Source organism: Balaenoptera acutorostrata, chromosome 13 (genome assembly GCF_949987535.1).
Source record: "Balaenoptera acutorostrata chromosome 13, mBalAcu1.1, whole genome shotgun sequence".
Taxonomy (NCBI): domain Eukaryota; kingdom Metazoa; phylum Chordata; class Mammalia; order Artiodactyla; family Balaenopteridae; genus Balaenoptera; species Balaenoptera acutorostrata.
In genome coordinates this window covers 75,975,681-75,994,618 of record NC_080076.1, presented here as the reverse complement: position 1 = coordinate 75,994,618, position 18,938 = coordinate 75,975,681, and the positions used below count along the sequence as shown (strand labels likewise).

Here is an 18,938-nt window from a genome sequence, read left to right as displayed (position 1 = left end):
GAGAAGCAAAGCAGTCACGGAAGACTGGGATGACTGTACAGACAGGCTTCACTGGAGAATACAGAAACTGACCTTGGCCTTAAACGAAGCAAGGCTTTCCACAAGCCGAGAAGGGGAAACAGCATCCTAGGCTTGGGGAAGGACATAAGGAAAGTAATAAAAAGAAGAATTGGGCTCGGTGGGTTCAGGTAATATTGGTTACTGGAAGGTCTACGTGAGAAGGTAGTGAAAGATAAAGAGGGAAAGGTAAGCGATAACTAACGCAGAGATATGTGAGTGTTGGAAGAAGCAATTAGGACTTTAGACCACAGGAAAATGGGTAACCACTAAAAGTCTGCGGACACAGAAAAATGGAAATACAATGGACAACATACACATTGCAAGATATCTGACAACAGAGTTTTCTAGGGATCAGGATCATAAAACTAGAAATTAAAGAATCCACTAGGCTGGTGAAACCAAGGAGTCAGAATTACTGATAACTTCAATCTTGGAGGCTGTACTGACTTACACAACTGTATTTGAAACTCCAAGGTGGATGGTATTGTCAATTAAAGAACACAAAGCAAGTTGCTGAGGAGCCCTGAAGCATTTTCCTCCAAGGGGATAACCTGATAGGCCAGAGCCATCACACCAGGCCAGGAGAGAGGAGAGAAGAGCTGCAGAACAAGCCAACGAAGAGAAACTCCGATGCCTAAAGTTCAAATGGAAACACATCAGCAGTAGTCACCACCATACTGGCCAGAAGTGCTTAAGAAATAACTATGTAGGTTGCCCATCTGTTTCATCTACTAAAGGAGATTGCTTTCTATTTGACAAAGCAGCTGAGTACATGCTGAAATTGGAGAGGTGAAGCTTTTAAGAACACAGGAAAGAAAAAAAATTTTTGACACATCAAGCTGTGAGTCTCGTCCAGATAAAATGCCTGATTCAGACTGAAATAATAAAGTCACTTCATACTCAGTGGAATCCTTTTGGATTTAGCTTACTTTTTTTTCACATGATGCTAAATGTGCATCATCATTTGATCATTCTTCCTGGAAATACATTAATATAATTTTAAAAATGTAGAAAAATGCCATTTTCATGTATATCAATAAACCAGGAAAAAAGGGAACATTCTTCCAATTTTCAAAGATACAAAGATTACTAATATCAGCCCTAATTATGCCATGCTTCCTTTGGACCATTTCAAATGTTTTAGGGTAAAGACAGATCATGCTAATAATATTAGCATATGTCATTTCTTAAATATATTTCAATTAATATATTCTCTAATTTCAATTTTAATTTCCTCTTTGACCCATAAATTATTTAGAAGTTATTTGTTTCCAGGCAGCTAAGGATTTCTTACTTAACACTGTTATTAAATTTGAGCTTAAGTCCACTGTGGTCAGAGAACATACTCTGAACAATTTCAGTCTTGAAATTTGTAGAAAGTTTTCTTTAGGGTCCAGCATATGATCTATTTTGGTAAATGTTTCATATGTAGTTTAAAGAATGCAAAACTCTGTTTTTGCTGGGTCAATTAGGTCAAGTTTATTCATCACTTTATTAAGATCTTCTATATCCTTACTAATTTTTTGCCTGTTTGTTCTACAAGCTCTTGAAGTATGTGGGTATCCCACTAGGGTTGTAGAATTATTTTGTTTTGGATCTTCCTGCCAATTTTTGCTTTAAATATTTTAAAGTTCTGTTATTTATAAGATACAGATGCTGACTCCTCAATCATTATGAAATAATCTCTCTTCATCTCAAAGTAGCATTGCCATGTACTTTGTCTGATATTAGTATAGCTATACCAGCTTTGCTTCATTTAGTGTGTATATTACATATCCTCTTCCATACTTCTGTTTAAAGTATATCACTTCTTTAAAAATTTAAAAAAAAAATTGAATCACTATACTGTACACCTGTAACTTATATAATATTGTACAGCAACTATAGGTTAATCAAAAAATAAAATTATCTTAAAATACATAAATAAAGCATCTCACTTGTAAGCAGTATATAACATGGTTTTGGTTATTTATCCAGTCTGACAAACTTGGTCTTTTACTGGGAGTATTTAGTCCATTTATATTAAATGTAATCATCAATATTTATATAGATGAATTTATAGTTACCACCTTACTCTTTATTTTCAATTTGACCTCCTACTTTATGTCCACCTTTTATTCTTTTTTTTTTTTTTTGGATTAATACAATGTTGTTTTATTCCATATCTCCTCTCTTTTAACATACACATTTTATTCTTTTAAAAGTTACCGTAGAGATTACAATATGCATCCTTTACAAGTCAATGCAAATTATTATTTTTACTATCCCCAATAATCCTAGAATCTTAAAATATTTTAACTTTATTAACCCCTCTCCTGCCTTTTGTGCTACTCTCATACATTTTAGTTTTACACACACCTTAAACTCTAAAAACATATTATAGTTTTGTATGGTCAACATTCGTATATTTCACATACACATTTACCCTTTATGATGTCTTTCATTCCTTCCTGCATTTCCATCTGCGGTAATTTCCCTTCTGCTTACAGTAGCTCCCTTTACTAGTTATGGTAATGCAGTTCCACTACTGACAAATTCTCTCAGTTTTCGTCTGAAAATATCTTTACTTCACCTTCATTTTTGAAGGAAGTTTTGGCTGAGGAAAGAATTCTAGGTTGGCAGCTTTTTTCTCTCATTACTTTAAAGATGGACATTTCATTGTCTGTCTTTCTTTTTTCTTAATCATTTATTTTAATATGTCACAGTCGTTTCATTCATATTACTGCCCCTTTAAAAATGAGGTGCCTTTTTCTAACCTCTGGTTGCTTTTAAAATTTTCTGTCACAGGTTTCCACAGTCTTATACTGATGTGCAAAGATATGTTTCCTCTGTACTCATCCTGCTAAGTTTTTTGAATCTGTAAGCTGCTGACTTTCATCATTTTGTAATATTCTTAGTACTATATTCTCAAATACTGCTTCTTTCCCATTCTCTCTCTTCCTTTCTGGGAGTCCAACTTTACATGTGTTAGACCTTTTAGGCATGCCTCACATGTCTCTAACGCCCTTATTTCTTTTTTTTATTCTTTTTTCTCTGTATTTCGGTTTGAGACGACCTTCTGACCTGCTTCCCTATTCATTAATCATGTCTCACATTGTGACAATCTGCTACTGGTTCTAACCACTAGGTTCTAATTTCAAATACTTTATGTTCTAGAATATCTGTTTGGTTTTCCACAATACATTCAAATTATGCTGAAACTCTCTATTCCTCCATCTAATTATTTTGTCCATCTTTTCCTCTATTGTCTGGAACATATTATTTACAGTTATTTTCAGGTACTTGTCAGCTAACTCCAATATCTGATTCATCTGCAGGTCTGCTTGTATTGCCTTGTTTATAAGTCACGTGATCTTGCTTCTTAGATGGAAAATCATTTTTTACTGTATGGTGAAGATTGGAGAGTCCCTATATACTGTTATTTTCTACCTGCAAAAGAGACAGAGGGCTCCCCTTATTCTCTGCTGCACAGGTAGAGAGGGAGTTCATCACCCAACAGGGGGTTGAGCTGGGCTGGTCTGGTCTGCCATTTGTGTAGGACTCAGTCTGCCTCTGGTTGGTCCCTGTTCCTAAGGCCTGGCTCTCCATGGAGTTCAATGAGATCTCTGTCTCCTCAGCACTGGATTCAGTTCTGCCCTTAAGAAGTCATCAGGATAGCTCTTTGGCCCCCGGCCCACTCGAGCTTCAAAACTTGGCGTGTATCTTGAGCAGGGGACTCATCATGTTTTGCGGGTTCCTCCAGCTTCATCGTTTTTTTTTTTTTAATATGTTTGATGTTATAATTTTTTTATTGTTTTTTGGGGGTTTTTTGGGGGATGGGAGGGTGAGGGTTTGTCTGCACTGCACGGCTATGGGATCCTAGTTCCCTGACCAGGGACTGAACCCAGGCCCTTGGCAGTGAGAGCACGCAGTCCTAACCACTGGACCGCCAGGGAATTCCCAGCTTCATCTGTTTACTCCAGATCCAGAAACCTCTTCTGGTTTTTCTGTCTTCCAGAAGCAGCCTCCTGCCAGGGGCCAAAGCTGGATTCTCATCTGCCCACCACACCTGGACCAGCCGCCGCCCCAGGTGATAAGTGGTTATGGCTCTTCAGTGGGGTTTTCATCTCTTGCCTGTTCTGTTTTTGGATTCCTGCCACAACAGGTGTACATTTCAATACCGTTTAATACCACAAGGCTGTGGGAGGTTTCAATGCGTCTTCCAGAAGCTCTTGGCCTGCCTCTTCAGATCCCCTCCCAATGTCTTGCTGGGAGAACCAGCTGTGGGTTTGAGGCTACCCTTTCCCACCAAGTCTCCAATTTGTCACTCTAGTAATGTGTGACCATAAAACTTTGCTAGTTTCTCTTTCACCCAGTAGCAGCTCCCTGCCTCGGCTTCTGTGTCCAGAATCAGCAAGCTTCTGCAGAAAATAAAATGGCTGGTAATGCTCAGTGCACCTCTGAATGATTCTTCCTCCTCTGGAATTTTAGTCCAACTCTTCCTCACTGATTCCAGAACACTATAGAGCTTTAAAAATATGATTTTTATAGTCGTTGTCAGCATCTCTAATAAACTATATCTTATAGTACTAATTACTTTTGATGAATTTCTAAGATATCTAGTAGTCTTAATATTTCCCAAAGTACAGTTTAAATATGCTTTTGAAATAAAAGCACTGATAAAACAGTCACTTCTTACCTCTTCATAAAACTTCACCTGAGGTACAGCTTCATTAATTTCATTCAAACAAAAATCTTTAAATAGCAAGAAACCTAAAGAAAAAGAATAAAAAATTTCAGGGTGGGCGATGAATGTAAATTTTATCTCACAGGGTGTTTTCAAATTCATTTGTTTCAACCTCTTCCTCCCCTACCCTTAAAATACAAAAGGGGGTTTCAAGAGGCTACTTAATGCCTAAAAGGAAATAATCCAGGTATGCCTAAAAGGAAATAATCCAGGTATGCCTAAAAGGAAATAATCCAGGTAAAGTAAGAGGATCACACACCTAGTTCCTTGCTTTGAGGTTCCTTCTCTCTTCGCAACCCCCCTCCCACTTTTAAAAAATGCACAATTAACAGTGCTAGTGGTTACCACCACTTAGTGCTACTGGTCACCAGAACAAGTAGAAGATTAACCAAAGAAATCAGAGATACAGGTAATACAGAAGTTGGTAAGAGTCACCATGGAGCTAATAAATGCTACGCCCACAGAAACAGAACTAAAACTCCCTTAAGAAAAAAAAAAGTACTTTCCTAACCTTTCTAGCCTTTTCTCTCACCACTTATTAGCTCAAGTCCCTCCAAGTCCCTACCAAATACCTCGTGCCAGAGCAGATCACCCATTCCCAGATGGTGCTTTTCTCCTTCACAACTCCACGCCTCATCTTCAAGCAATCAGTACCTTCTGCCCGGGATACCACCCCCATTGCACAGTGCCTGTTACACAGTGGGAGGCCAATAAACATGTGTTGAAAGAATGTTTGTTTGCATGGCCCTTCCAACATGCCTCTGCCAAAGTGCTCACCCTGGTTAATTATCTGATTTACAAGTCTCCCACCCCAGTACCAAACCCAGTGGCCAGCTCAATGCCTCGTACCTAGTCAAGCCTCAGTGAATGAATGAAGCTGGAGAGGACAAGCTGACACCAGACTGAGGGCAGAGATACTGGAAGACTACGAAAAGTTAAAAGCAATGAGAAGGTCCAAACAATTAAAGGATTGTTAGGAGAGACAGAAGTCACAGAAAAAAAAAAGTGAAGAAAGACTCACAAAAAGTCTAAAATGTTGGGCAAAGGTAGATCAGAACTCCCCAGGGAGGACAGGAAGGAAGCAGCTTTGACAAGATTTTCATTCAAGTTAACATGAGAGTTATATAACTTGAGCTTGTCTGTTGTTGCCCCATAAATTCCCCTCCATGCTTCCAGGAACATGACCTTTGAAAACAGTAAATGTTTGTTCAGTGGAACTAGAAGAAAGGTATTTGGACTACTTGGTTAAATAGGCAAGACCAGACTAACAGGGGCTGGGCGCACAGCTCCAGCAGGAGCACAGCCGTGCTCATATTGTCAAGAAACTGCAGCGAGGCCAACATATGGAGGGAGTAGGGAATTCAAGAAGCAGATGAGTAGGAAGAACTGAAGATGTGAATCTCTACTGATTTGCATGTTAATATTTTTATTTTAAATAAGAGAAAGGTTGACTTTTTGTTCTCATTCATTTCAAAGTAATTTCCGATTTCCCTTGTCATTTCTTCTTTGGCTCATGAGTCATTCAGGAATGTGTAGTTTAATTTCCAGATATTTGGGAGGTTTTTTTTTTCAGGTATTTTTGGGATATTGATTTCTGTTTAATTCTGTTGTGGTCAGAGAACACATTCAGTAGGACTTCCAATGCTTTTAAATTTACTGAAACTTGGTTTTGGTCCCAAACTTGGTCCCTCTAGGTGAGTGTTCCAAGGGTACTTGAAAAAAAAAAAAAACAGTATATAGGGTGGAGTGTTTCATTAAATAAAGTAAAAAGGCAATTAGGCCAAGTTGGTTGATAGGGTTGTCCTGGTCCTCTAAATCTTACTGAATGTCTATTTATTCTCTCCATTATCGGTGAAGGACTGTTGAAATCTCCACCTGTAAACTGGAAGGGAGGGGAAAGAAAGAAGGAGGAGGATGAAGAAAGGGAGTTGAATGAATACACATCCAACTTAATATGTTGTTACCTACTTCTTTAATGCAATTTCCATCATCAATGTGTAAGATAAGCCAAAGAATTATTTGGAACATCGTATAGGGGGAAAAAAACAGTATTTTCCTCGTGTCTGTACATAAACTGAAGCATTACTTTCTATCACAGCAGCTGTTAAAATGGAGCAGCCAGAAGAAAGATATTTTGCCTTTTGGATTGTGTTCCAGGCTGAATGCAATTTACCTTCATTAGACTTAAATTACATAAAAAAAAAAAATGAAGCATTACTCAGATTAGAACAAAAGCTAAAGGGCAAAAATAAGGAAATAATTTGCCTAACTGGTTCACTTCATCGGTGCGATTTCTCCAGATTTCAAAGAATAAAAAGTAGTGACCCAACACCTGCTTACTAGGTAACTGTGGAATGTGTTTACCCTTGCTTCTATATTTGAACCACTGCAAACTGCCTGAATACTGATTAACTTCCGAGTGTATGTAACATCCAGGAAAGGCAAACTATCCCAATTTGCCACTAAAATATTTTGCAAAAATTAGTAGAAAGAATTGTATTATCTTTTTTTAAAATTTATTTATTATTTATTTATTATTTATTTCTGGCTGTGTTGGGTCTTCGTTTCTGCACGAGGGCTTTCTCCAGTTGCGGCAAGCGGGGGCCACGCTTCATCGCGGTGCGCAGGCCTCTCACTATCGCGGCCTCTCTTGTTGCGGAGCACAAGCTCCAGACGCGCAGGCTCAGCAGTTGTGGCTCAAGGGCCCAGTTGCTCCGTGGCATGTGGGATCCTCCCAGACCAGGGCTCGAACCCATGTCCCCTGAATTGGCAGGCAGATTCCCAACCAGCGCGCCACCAGGGAAGCCCTGTATTATCTTTTATAAAAGATCAATTAAGAACTTTTGAAAGCATTAAATATGCGTGGTTTCTATAGGAAATTGAAATATAACCACCTAAAAAATTAAAAAGAGGGAAAGAAAAATATGAAAAAAATCATGTAAGAAATAATACCTGTCCTAGGTTTTACCAAGGAGATTCAAACACTGGGAAGGAGGATAGACTGCATAACTACAAAAAGTTCCTACCAAAATTTACTCATTTGACAAAGCATTTACTGAGTGTCTACTAAGAGTCACCGTGCTATATGTTGGTGAAGACAGAGTTTTTCCCATAAGAGACTTATGGGTTTGTGTAAGGGGCAGACAACAAAGTAGTAAACAAATGAAATAACTGTAATTTATGGTAAACGATATAAAGGAATTAAATATGATGCTGAGATCAATGATAAAACAGAATGTCAATAAGACCTCTCTGAGCTGTGGGATAAACAAAGTACAAAGCATTTCAGATTAGAAAAGGCCAGAATGCCTAATCTCACACCTTCTATTCAATATTGTGAGGTCTTAGCCAGTGCAATAAGAAAAGGAAATAAAACTTACTAAAATTGAAAAGAAAGAGTTAAAACCAATTTTATTCCTAGACAACGTGATTAACTATATAACAAATCCTATCTACAAAATAACTACTAGAATATATAAGTGAATTTAGGAAGATCCATAAATGACCATAAAATACAAGGTCATTAGCTAAAAGAATCAATGACATTAGATACACTCACATCACACAGTTTTAAGATGGAATTTTGAAACAAGTCCATTTGGAATAACATCAAAAAAGAACCAATACTTAAGAATAAATAAATAAGAGATATACAAGGCCACTAAGTGGAAAACTATATAATATGACTGAAAGAGATTAAAGAAGATCTAAATAAATGGAAAGATATAGTCAGTTCATGGATTGGAAGACTCATTATTGCAGATGTTAATTCTCCCCAAATTGATCTAAGGAGTCAATGCAATCCTAATAATAATCCCCATCGGCTTTTTAAAGAAACTGACAAGCTGATTCTAAAATGTATATGGAAATACGAAAAAACTGGAATACCCAAAATATCTTGAGAAAGAAGCAAAAAGTTCAAGGACTTACACTGCTTAATTTCAAGACTCATTATACAGCCATGGTAATCAACACAGTGTGGTACTGGCATAAGACTAAATCCATGAAACAGAATAGAGGATCCACAAATACATTTATATGTGTTCAACTTATTTTCTACAAAGATAGCAAAGCAATTTATTAGGAAAAGGAAGTCTTTTCAACAAATGCTAGAAAAAACTTATATCCGAATGGGAAAAGAAAAAAAGAAACAAATTTGAAAAAGGCCTATATCTCGTTTATGTATACATTAAAAAAAAAACAAAAAACCTCTTACAAATCAATTTTTAAAAGGAAACAACCCAATAAAAGAATGGGCAAAAAATGTGAACACTTCACAGAGGAAGAAATATGACTAGCCAATAAGCACATTAAAAGGGCTCAATACCGTTGGTCATCATGCAAATATAAATTAAATCACTTTGAGATACCACTTCATAACCACTAGAAGGGCAGAGTTAAGAAGACTGATAATATCAAATTTTGGCAACCAGAAGCTTTGTTCACTGAGAAGCATGTATAATGTTTTGGACTCCTCGTGCCTCTGAATCAACAGGCAAAGAGGGGAATTACTGTGCTGGCTGGGATGATTGATGGGCTGTGACTCCACAATGGAGGGAAGGGGAAAGAAGGAAGAAGGGAGGAGAAGAATAAAGGAAAGAAGGGGAAGCTCTTCCTTAGCATCAAATACCAACCAAAAACTATAGAAGGAATGATGGAGTTAGAAAATCAATAGGTGCCAAAACCAGGGGGCAAAAGTTTGATAAGGAACAAAATATTTACACAGTCTCAAAAGTAATTTCGCATAAATTACTTATTACTTACAAAGGGAAAGTAAAGACAGGCCACAGATTTGGAGAAAATATTTGCAATATACATATCTGATAGAGAACCTGTATCCAAAGTATACAAAGAATTCTCAAACCCAATGATGAGAATATAAACAATCCAGTATTTTTAAAAATTGAGCAGAAGATTTGAATACTTTCACCAAAGATGATATATAAATGTAAAATAAGCACATGAAAAGATGTCCAACATTGTTAGTCATTAGGAAAATGCAAATTAAAAACAGTGAGATATCAGTATATACTTTTTAGAATAGCAAAAAAAAAAAAAGAGAGAGAGACAATGCCATTGCTGACGAGGAGAGGATGTGGAGTAACTGGAACTCTCATAGACTGCTAGTAGGAATGCAGCTTCATTCAAAAACATTTCTTTAAAGTTAAAATATCCATTTACCATTCAACCCAAATAATCACACTCCTAGGTATTTTACCCAATAGGAATGAAAATTTATGTTCACACAAAAATCTGAACACAGATATTTGTAGTAGCTTCATATATAATATCAAAAAACTGGGTATAACCCAAATGTTCTTCAGCTGATGGCTGGATAAACTGTGATGTATCCACACAATGGAACACTACTCAACAAGACAAAGGCATGAACTACTGATACATCCACTGTAAGTGAATCTCCAATGCACTGTGCTAAGTGAAAGAAACCACACCCAAAGGCTACATGCTGAATGAGTCCACTTATGTGTCATTCTGGAAAAGGAGGAGCCATAGGAACAACGAGATCAGTGGTTGCCAGGGGTTGGGGTGGGGTGTGGCGGTCAACCATAAAGGGCACTAGAACATTTGCGGAGGTGATGAATTACTCTGTGTCTTGACTTTGGTAGTCGTTATACAACTTTATGCATTTGGCAAAACTCATAGAATTGTACATTGTAGATGGTGAGTTTTACTTAAATTATACCTCAATAAACCTGACTCTTCCTGCCACCCCATCAAAAACAAACAAACAAACAAACAAAAAACTGGTGCTAAAGAAGAAAGAAAAATAAGATTGGGTACATACAGCTAAGCCAGGGATAAGGCTCAAAAGATGTTCCTGAATACTGGCGTTAAGTCGATCACAAATTGGGATCTAAAATTTCCAGAAGCTAATGCATGATCACTTACATCGTTGTCAATCTCTACAGGATGTTTTTCATAAAGCACAAGTTTGTACGGAAGATAAAATCATTCACACACAGAGGCACGGGGCTAAAATAAGTAATTACAAAGGTTCTGGGTAATGCAGAGGCTGGAAACAACTACTCTGACACATTCAGGATACACAATAGTCTTTACAAGTGAAAAGAAAGGAAATCTTAAATGATAACTAGAAAAGCAAACTCAAAAATACAGAAAAAAAGCATACACATGTAAAAACGGAAAACTCCCACAGGTCACCATGCCCCTCCTAGATGAATAATACTAACTTAAATTCCCAATGAATAATTCTCCCTTTCATTTCTTCCAAGTCCCAAGAGGAATAAATAAATATAAATCAAAATGAATATTTAGTTAATTATTTTTATCTACTTCATGCAAACCTTAAATATATTTTTTTATTTGACTCTGCTTATCAAACTAGAACTTTCACTTCCTGACTTAAAACTTTACAGAAGAAAATTAGTAACAAAATTGTAAATAGGTCTTCTAAATATCCAAATTATCTACCCCACCTCCAATTTAAATTCAGCACATACGTGCTCAACAAAATAGTCTTAGATTAATTAATGAGATCACTCATTTAGATAATGGAGAGATTTGGGGCCCTGAATATTAACAGTCTAGTAGACAAAAGCACAAATGGTAATGAACGTGGCCAAAGAAAAATTCAAAGAATGTTCCAAGCAATTGGCTCTTACTTCAAAAGGGAACAAAGGAAATTGGGACTGGGAGGAAAATGTGAAAATTCAGTGGCAAGAAAAGTATACCTAAACCCTTGCAATAGTTGGGATTACTTTCAGCCTTTACCAACATTATGAAATGATGGAAAAGAAAAAAATTTCTGGCTATGCACCATGCCAATACTCTTTCCAGACTGGGGTCAATTTTTTTCACTTATAACCGTTTAATGCACATCTAATAGTAAACAAACTGACAAAATAAAGTGAGATTTAAAATAACTTAAAATAGAAATATTATTCCAACAATCCACCTGATTTATATTTCCCAAAGACGTCTCAAAGAACAATGATTAAAGCTGGCAGTATGGAAATTAGGGTATGTGTGTACATCACAGATTAAACATGGCCAGGACAAAGTGGGGAGGGTGTGTAAAACACACTGGGTCTCAGCAATCCCACTACTGGGCATATACCCTGAGAAAACCAGAATTCAAAAAGAGTCATGTACCAAAATGTTCATTGCAGCTCTATTTACAATAGCCAGGATATGGAAGCAACCTAAGTGCCCATCAACAGATGAATGGATAAAGAAGATGTGGCACATATATACAATGGAATATTACTCAGCCATAAAAAGAAACGAAATTGAGTTATTTGTAGTGAGGTGGATGGACCTAGAGACTGTCATACAGAGTGAAGTAAGTCAGAAAGAGAAAAACAAATACAGTATGCTAACACATATATATGGAATCTAAGAAAAAAAAAAAAGGTCATGAAGAACCTAGGGGCAAGATGGGAATAAAGACACAGACCTACTAGAGAATGGACCTGAGGATACGGGGAGGGGGAAGGGTAAGATGTGACAAAGTGAGAGAGTGGCATGGACATATATACACTACCAAACATAAAATAGATAGCTAGTGGGAAGCAGCCACATAGCACAGGGAGATCAGCTCGGTGCTTTGTGACCACCTAGAGGGGTGGGATAGGGATGTTAAAAAAAAAAACCACACACACACTGGGTCTAACCATAATTTTAACAAGGAAGAAACAGAATAATAATCAACCAATTAATGCATGTGTGTTCACTTGGTGATAACTCATGAGGCTGTGCACTTGGACTTGAGCACTCTTCTATACATATATTCCATTAAAGGTTTATTTAAAACAAACAAAAAAATCAACCAATAAGTTTTTTGTTTGTTTGGTTTTGGTTTTTTTTGGCTGCATTGGGTCTTCGTTGCTGCGCGCGGGCTTTCTCTAGTTGCGGTGAGCGGGGGCTACTCCTCGTTGCGGTGCATGGGCTTCTCATTGCGGTGGCTTCTTTTGTTGTGGAGCACAGGCTCAAGGCACACGGGCTTCAGTAGTTGTGGCTTGAGGGCTCTAGAGTGCAGCCTCAGTACTTGTGGTGCACGGGCTTAGCTGCTTCTTGGCATGTGGGGTCTTCCCGGACCAGGGATCGAACCCGTGTTCCCTGCATCGGTAGACGGATTCTCAACCACTGCGCCATCAGGGAAGCCCAACCAATAAGCATTTATGTCATGGTGCTATAAGTGTAAATAAAGGGGTTCTCAGAGCAATTGCAATCTGATTGGAGGTACTGATAGACATACATAAAAGATAATACCTAACTGCGTTGCATTAGTTAAGTGCCATACTCGCTTTGCAGGGAGAGATGCATTGCTTCCTAGATCACGGCACGGCCACCTCAACATTCGTTCAGTCTCCTTTCCCATTCGTCCTGCGTGCTGCTGCCTAGATCTGACCATGCCGTTCCCTTGCTTTTGAACTCATCATCGCACAGAATGCTGGATAAGACCCAGCCTCTAACATCTGCACTGCAATGCATGCCCCGCTCTGCCCCACACCTCCCCAGAGCTACAGTGCCCACCCGCACAGCATGGCCGGATGCAAGCGCGGGTCGCTCAACACGCCTCTGTGCCTTCACAGACGCTCCTCACTCCACCTGAAAGACTCCCCTTCTCAGCGCCCGCTCCCTTCCTGCCAACCATCTCTCCACCCGCTTCCCCACCCCCACCCTTCTCATTCCCTCCAGACTTGACCTGGTTAACAGCCACTTTACCTTCAGGACCTCAACTGAGCATCACGTAATGCAGTAAACTTCGAAGGACTCCCCAGCCCAGCCAGGTGGAGGAGCTATCCCTCTTCTGTGCTCCCACGGCCCTGGGTCCTTAGTGTTTTCAAGCCCACTAACTCGCAACTATCTCTTTTTATCTTATGAATGGACAAAATGGCTCAAAATTGTAAAAATAAATTAAAAAGGTATAAAATGAAAAGTTTCCTTCTGGTCCATGTCCTTCATCTTCCCAGTAGCGCACCCACCACCATCACCTCCAAGGTAATGGCTATTACTGGTTCCTTGTATCTTTTCAGGGAAGTGATGTGTGTTATATCTTGGCCAGGTGCTAAGAAATCCATGTGACTCCTTCACCCAGCTTGATGCAGGAAACTCCGCAGTCCTAGGGACACCAGCGCCACAACATGGCAAGAGCTTGGCACGTGGAGGGGGGCCTCCTGCTAACCCTGCACTGCTACGGATGAGAGAGACATTCCCATGTGTGGGTCTCTGTTATAGGCGCTGTGTTACCTCCTAACACAGCACAAAGGCAGGCGCAAAGATGAACTCTTATTTCCTACCATACTGTCTCCATCAGCCTTTTTTTCATAACTCGAGACCTTGGAGATCTTTCTAGACTAGTCACGAAGAGCCACCTGGCCGCTCCTTACAGCTGCATTATTCCAGCGGATGGAATGTCAGAAGTTACATAACTTGTTTCCTAATGGTGAACATTTGGGTTGCAGGAAATATTTTGCTTTTACAAAATTGCTGCAATAAATAACCCTCTCCGTACATCATTTCTCATGTGTTCAAGCCTATTTGTAGGACACATTCCTCCGAGCGAAACTCCTGAGCCAAAGGTTATATAGACATTCTGTTATTTTAATAGACCCAGCCAAATTAGCCCCATCCGAGCAGTACCTGTTCGTACACCCACCGGCAATGCATCAGCTCCTGTTTTTAAACCCACGGCCATACCAAAAGTGTGTTATTAAACTTCTGGATCTTGTGACAATTTGAAAGATTAAGAAAAATAATAATAGTTCAGAGTAATTTGCGCTTTGCCAATTTTTAATCAAGTCGAAAATCTTTTCACATGTTTAGGTTCCATTTTTACCCTGGGTTACAGGTCTTTGCTCACGAGCATGTCCAGGGCTCTCTGTATTGAGGTTTGCTACTCAGCACCGCTGCTCAAGGAATCCTTCGGGCCCTCCACCTCTTGGGTACTGGTCCTGTCGGCGTGATCAATGTGTCCATTTCTTGTTCCTTGTCTGTTCCTGGCGTTCAATGGCAATACTTCTAGTACTTCTAGTATCTCCCCATTAAACGTGACGCCGGCCTTGGGAATACACAGTGGCATAGTGTTAAGAAAGGATGCACCTCTAACGATGTCACCAAGGAGTTGTTTAGTCAGGGGCTCTGGGAGGGAAATGGCCTGCTCTTGTGTGGTTTTCTCTCTCATCCTCAGCACAATGGCCAGGACTTAATGGTCTCAATAAACATTTGATAAATTTACTAAGGGAAGATCAGTATGGCTCGCGCTATAGCCACAGATGGTTCCCGGAAGAAGTGAAGTACAGGCCAGGTGTGGAGAGATGAATGGGCTACAGAGTCGAGAGAAAGAACAAGTGGTCAGAGACAGGAAATTTCCATGGAGATAAGGAAGGAGTGAGAAGAAAGAAATTGAAGAATCTGGACAGAGCACGTTCCTATGGGGAAAAGGTGGAAAGAATGCTTTATCCCACCACCGAGGCTTGAATGGGCGGGGGGAGATGGGCTTCATCCGGCAGGCTGAGGGATCCGTCTAGAAGAATCCCAGTGCTAGGTATTTCTCAGTTACACAATGCTTCGCGTGTGCTGAGAGCTTCGGAATGCCAAAGAGCCTGCTGGGGAATCGTTTTTAATATAAGTGGGCAATTGTTTCATGAAAAATTAAACTCAGCTCTCAAATCCGGGGCGGAAGTTTTTAGAGCCGGGCCTCTTCTCAACACGGCAAAGCTGAATCCTTCCTTCCTCTTCCTTAGGATGCTCATCTGCCACCGCGTCTGTGCCCAGATGACCCTTTCATCCTCATCCCATCCCTGAAGCCGACCCATAACAGGTACAAAGTGTTGACCCCTATGTGTTAACAGTGCCTGCCTACCACCTGGCTCTGAATATTTCTACCAGAATGTGAAGATGTCAGCAAAAGCCTTCAAGGCTCAAAAAAGTAGAACCTTGATAGCGGAACACCAGGTGGTGACAGTGCCACGGCCAACCCTCTGGGGCAAGAAGGCCCACAGGCCGCTGTTGCGGCACCTCCAGTGACTGGTGGCTGGAGTTGCTTGCCATATCTTGACGTGAAATCTCATGACTATGAAATGATTTCTTACTAGAGCAATGAGATGGTTTCTGATTATTTAGTCCAAATCCATTTTAACTTGTAGCCAGCTGACTCTAGTAATTTGTTAATTAAATGACATAGGTATGTTTAAAAGTTAGATGGTGCATTTACGTGTTGTAATTTTGTATGCTCCGGGCCTTATACCTTCTGCCAGGAGTGGGGATGTGGCAGTGGGAAGTCCCTTCCCCCCTTTGTGCGTGGCGGGGACCAGTACCCCGCTGCTCTCCCGTGAACCGTCTACTCAACACAGCTGCCCACCTGAGCCCTCTATTTCTGTGGGTGCTCATGCTAACACTCGTCCCAGCAGCGCACAGGTGCCCACGAGGGCCACGACGAAGGTGATGGACGGGACACTGGGTGTATCACTGGTGGGCCATGACTTCACCCCTGGAATGCTCTCCTCACGCTGAGAAAATAATCACAGAGCATATAGCTATACTCCTACTGTTTACACAAAATGCTACAAATAAGAGTTTTACAGTAACGGCAGTTGAAAGGATTTCACGCTAAAGCAAAAAGACAAAAAAAAAAAAAAAGAGTCAATTCCTCTGCTGTATAAAATACTGAACTAGATGCTTTCTAGTCACAAAGAGGAAAACAGCAGCAGAGGTTATCTTTAGTCTCAAGGAATCTGGATTCCAGTTAGAGAAACCGCACGGAAGAGGCACCTGGAAATCCTACATTTGCCACAGGAAGTGCCAAGTAAATGGCACATAAGGAACGTCAGAAAATGGGCTGTTCATGGTTCAGCTAATCCCTGAATGGCTGGATCTTTTGTTGTTGTTGTTGTTTCGGGTTTTTTTGGCCGTGACGCACGGCATGTGGGATCTTAGTTCCCCGACCAGGTATCAAACTCGCACCTCTCCCCGGCAATGGAAGCACAGTGTCTTAACCACTAGACCACCAGGGAATTCCCAAATGGCTGGATCTTTGAGAAAAGCACAGGCCAGAAGGCGGTGTCCCACAGAGGGAGACAGAGCGTAAGACTCATCGGTGGAGTAGACGCTAGAAGAAAAAGACAAAGAAAAAAAAAGACTGAGGCCAGTTTGGGTGACTTGAATGACAGTAACAAGAGGGACTTTGTCCTGCAGTGGGGGTTTAGGACAGGTTTAGGGCATGAAGGTGACGTGATGACATGATGGTTTCAATTACCCCGGTCACTTCATCTTTCTGTGCATTAACTAGTTCCTTTCCTTTCATAGTTTTGAATAATTTAAGGAAATATACTTTATAGAATGTATTCATTCCCCTAAGTCAGGGGTCCCAACCCCCAGGCCACGGACCAGTACCGGTCCATGGCCGGTTAGGAACTGGGCCACACAGCAGGAGGGGAGCAGTGGCGGCGAGCGAGCGAAGCTTCATCTGTGTTTACAGTCGCTCCCCATCACCTGCATTACCACCTGAGCTCCGCCTCCTGTCAGATCAGCGGTGGCATCAGATTCTCATAGGAGCATGAACCCTACTGTGAACTGCGCATGTGAGGGATCTAGGTTGTGTGCTCCTTATGAGAATCTAATGCCTGATGACCTGAGGTGGAGCTGAGGCAGTGATACTAGCACTGGGGAGTGGCTGCAAATACAGATGATCATTAGCAGAGAGGTTTGACTGCACGGAGACCATAATAAATCAATTGCTTTCAGACTCATATCAAAACCCTACCAGTGAGCAACAAGCGAAAACAAGCTCAGGGCTCCCACTGATTCTGCATTATAGTGAGTTGTATAATTATTTCATTATATATTACACTGTAATAATAATAGAAATAAAGTGCACAATAAATGTAATGCACTTGAATCATCCCAAAACCATCTCCCTCCCACACTGCCCCAGTCCATGGGGAAATTGTCCTCCATGAAACCGGCCCCTGGTACCAAAAAGGTTGGGGACCGCTGTCCTACATTATAGAAACTAATTATACTATCCCCTAAATGGCCTTTGAGTTCTCCTTGAGTCTTCTTTTCCCTCACTCCTCACGTCACTAGCTGACCTGTTAGGTTTTATCTTCAGAATAAATCTCAATCCACCCCCCCGTTCTTGCATCTCCACTGTCCTCGTCTGATGTAAGCCAGCACCGCCAACTTCCTGGACGGCGGCAGCCTCCAAATTCATCTCCCTGCTTCCACTCTCCTACTTTTGACTTGGATAATTCATTCGCCATAAAGAGGCTGGAATGATCTTAAAACAAATCGGACGTGGTCAAAACCTACCAGAGCTTCCCATTACACGTAAAATAAAACGCTGATTCCTACCCACCTCTCTCTCTGCCTACCTTGGCCTCTGGCTGATTCTGGAACCTGCTGTGTTCTTTCCCGCCCCTGCTGATTACCATGTTGTTCCCTCTGCCAAGAATGCTGTTCCTTCTTGGCTGAGAACGCTCTTCCACCTGATCCTCATGGGGGCTCTTTCTTTCTCAAAACCAATGACTTCTTCAAATCACTTCCTCAAAGAAACATTCCCTAAATAACTAATTTAAGCAATAACCCAGTCAGTCTCTTTCTTGTCACCTGCTTTCATTACCCACTTATTCCTGATAAGATGCTTAGACCCGATTCATATTCATGACACCCCGGAGTCAGATGGTCCCCACACCCCACCCATGGTCAGTACGCCCTAGACTCTGGCTCCTATGGTAGCCAACAAGCTGGGTGGTTTTCACCAACTCTTTGTGCTAATGTTCCTTGGTTTCCTGATGGGCAAAACAAAAGGACTGGGATAGATAAAAATCTAATGTTTCATTTAAGCCTAGCACTCTGTGGTTTCATGAATTAAACTGGGGTTGGTTTTATTTCATTCTTTTTTGCTGTTGCCCTTATTGCTATTTTGACAGAGGGAGATGGGGGAAAACACATAAAGAAAAGAAAAAAAGAGTAAAGGAAGAGAGGTGGGAGGCAACAAAGGAGAAAGAGAAGGTGGAGAGAGGGCGAGGGCTTTTTGGAAACCACTTCTTGGGGGAAATAAATCGTGCTGCTTTGTCCTGGCAAGAAGTAGCTATTTCAGGAAGAAAATAACCACTTCATAAATGGAGGTTTCAGCGCTAGTTAACCTGAACTCTACTGCTGTCTC

At 40.5% G+C, this 18,938-nt stretch overlaps 1 protein-coding gene across 9 annotated transcripts in view; it reads right to left on the bottom strand.

The window, feature by feature from the left end:
* LOC103005732 (beta-adrenergic receptor kinase 2) overlaps positions 1-18,938 on the bottom strand; it is a 203,196-nt gene that overhangs the window by 63,744 nt on the left and 120,514 nt on the right. For 6 of the 9 annotated variants that reach the window (XR_009005044.1, XM_057526625.1, XM_057526624.1 and 3 more), the window contains one exon: positions 4,739-4,812. The exons of 2 other annotated variants lie outside the window; for them this stretch is intronic. Coding sequence is in view for 3 of the 7 variants with exons in the window: in XM_057526625.1 (XP_057382608.1) it covers positions 4,739-4,812 (74 nt within the window). In the remaining 4 variants the exon portion in view is untranslated. Of the gene's footprint in view, positions 1-4,738; positions 4,813-5,358; positions 5,413-18,938 lie in introns of those variants that run through there. One more of the 9 variants, XM_028166169.2, reaches the window with a different exon arrangement.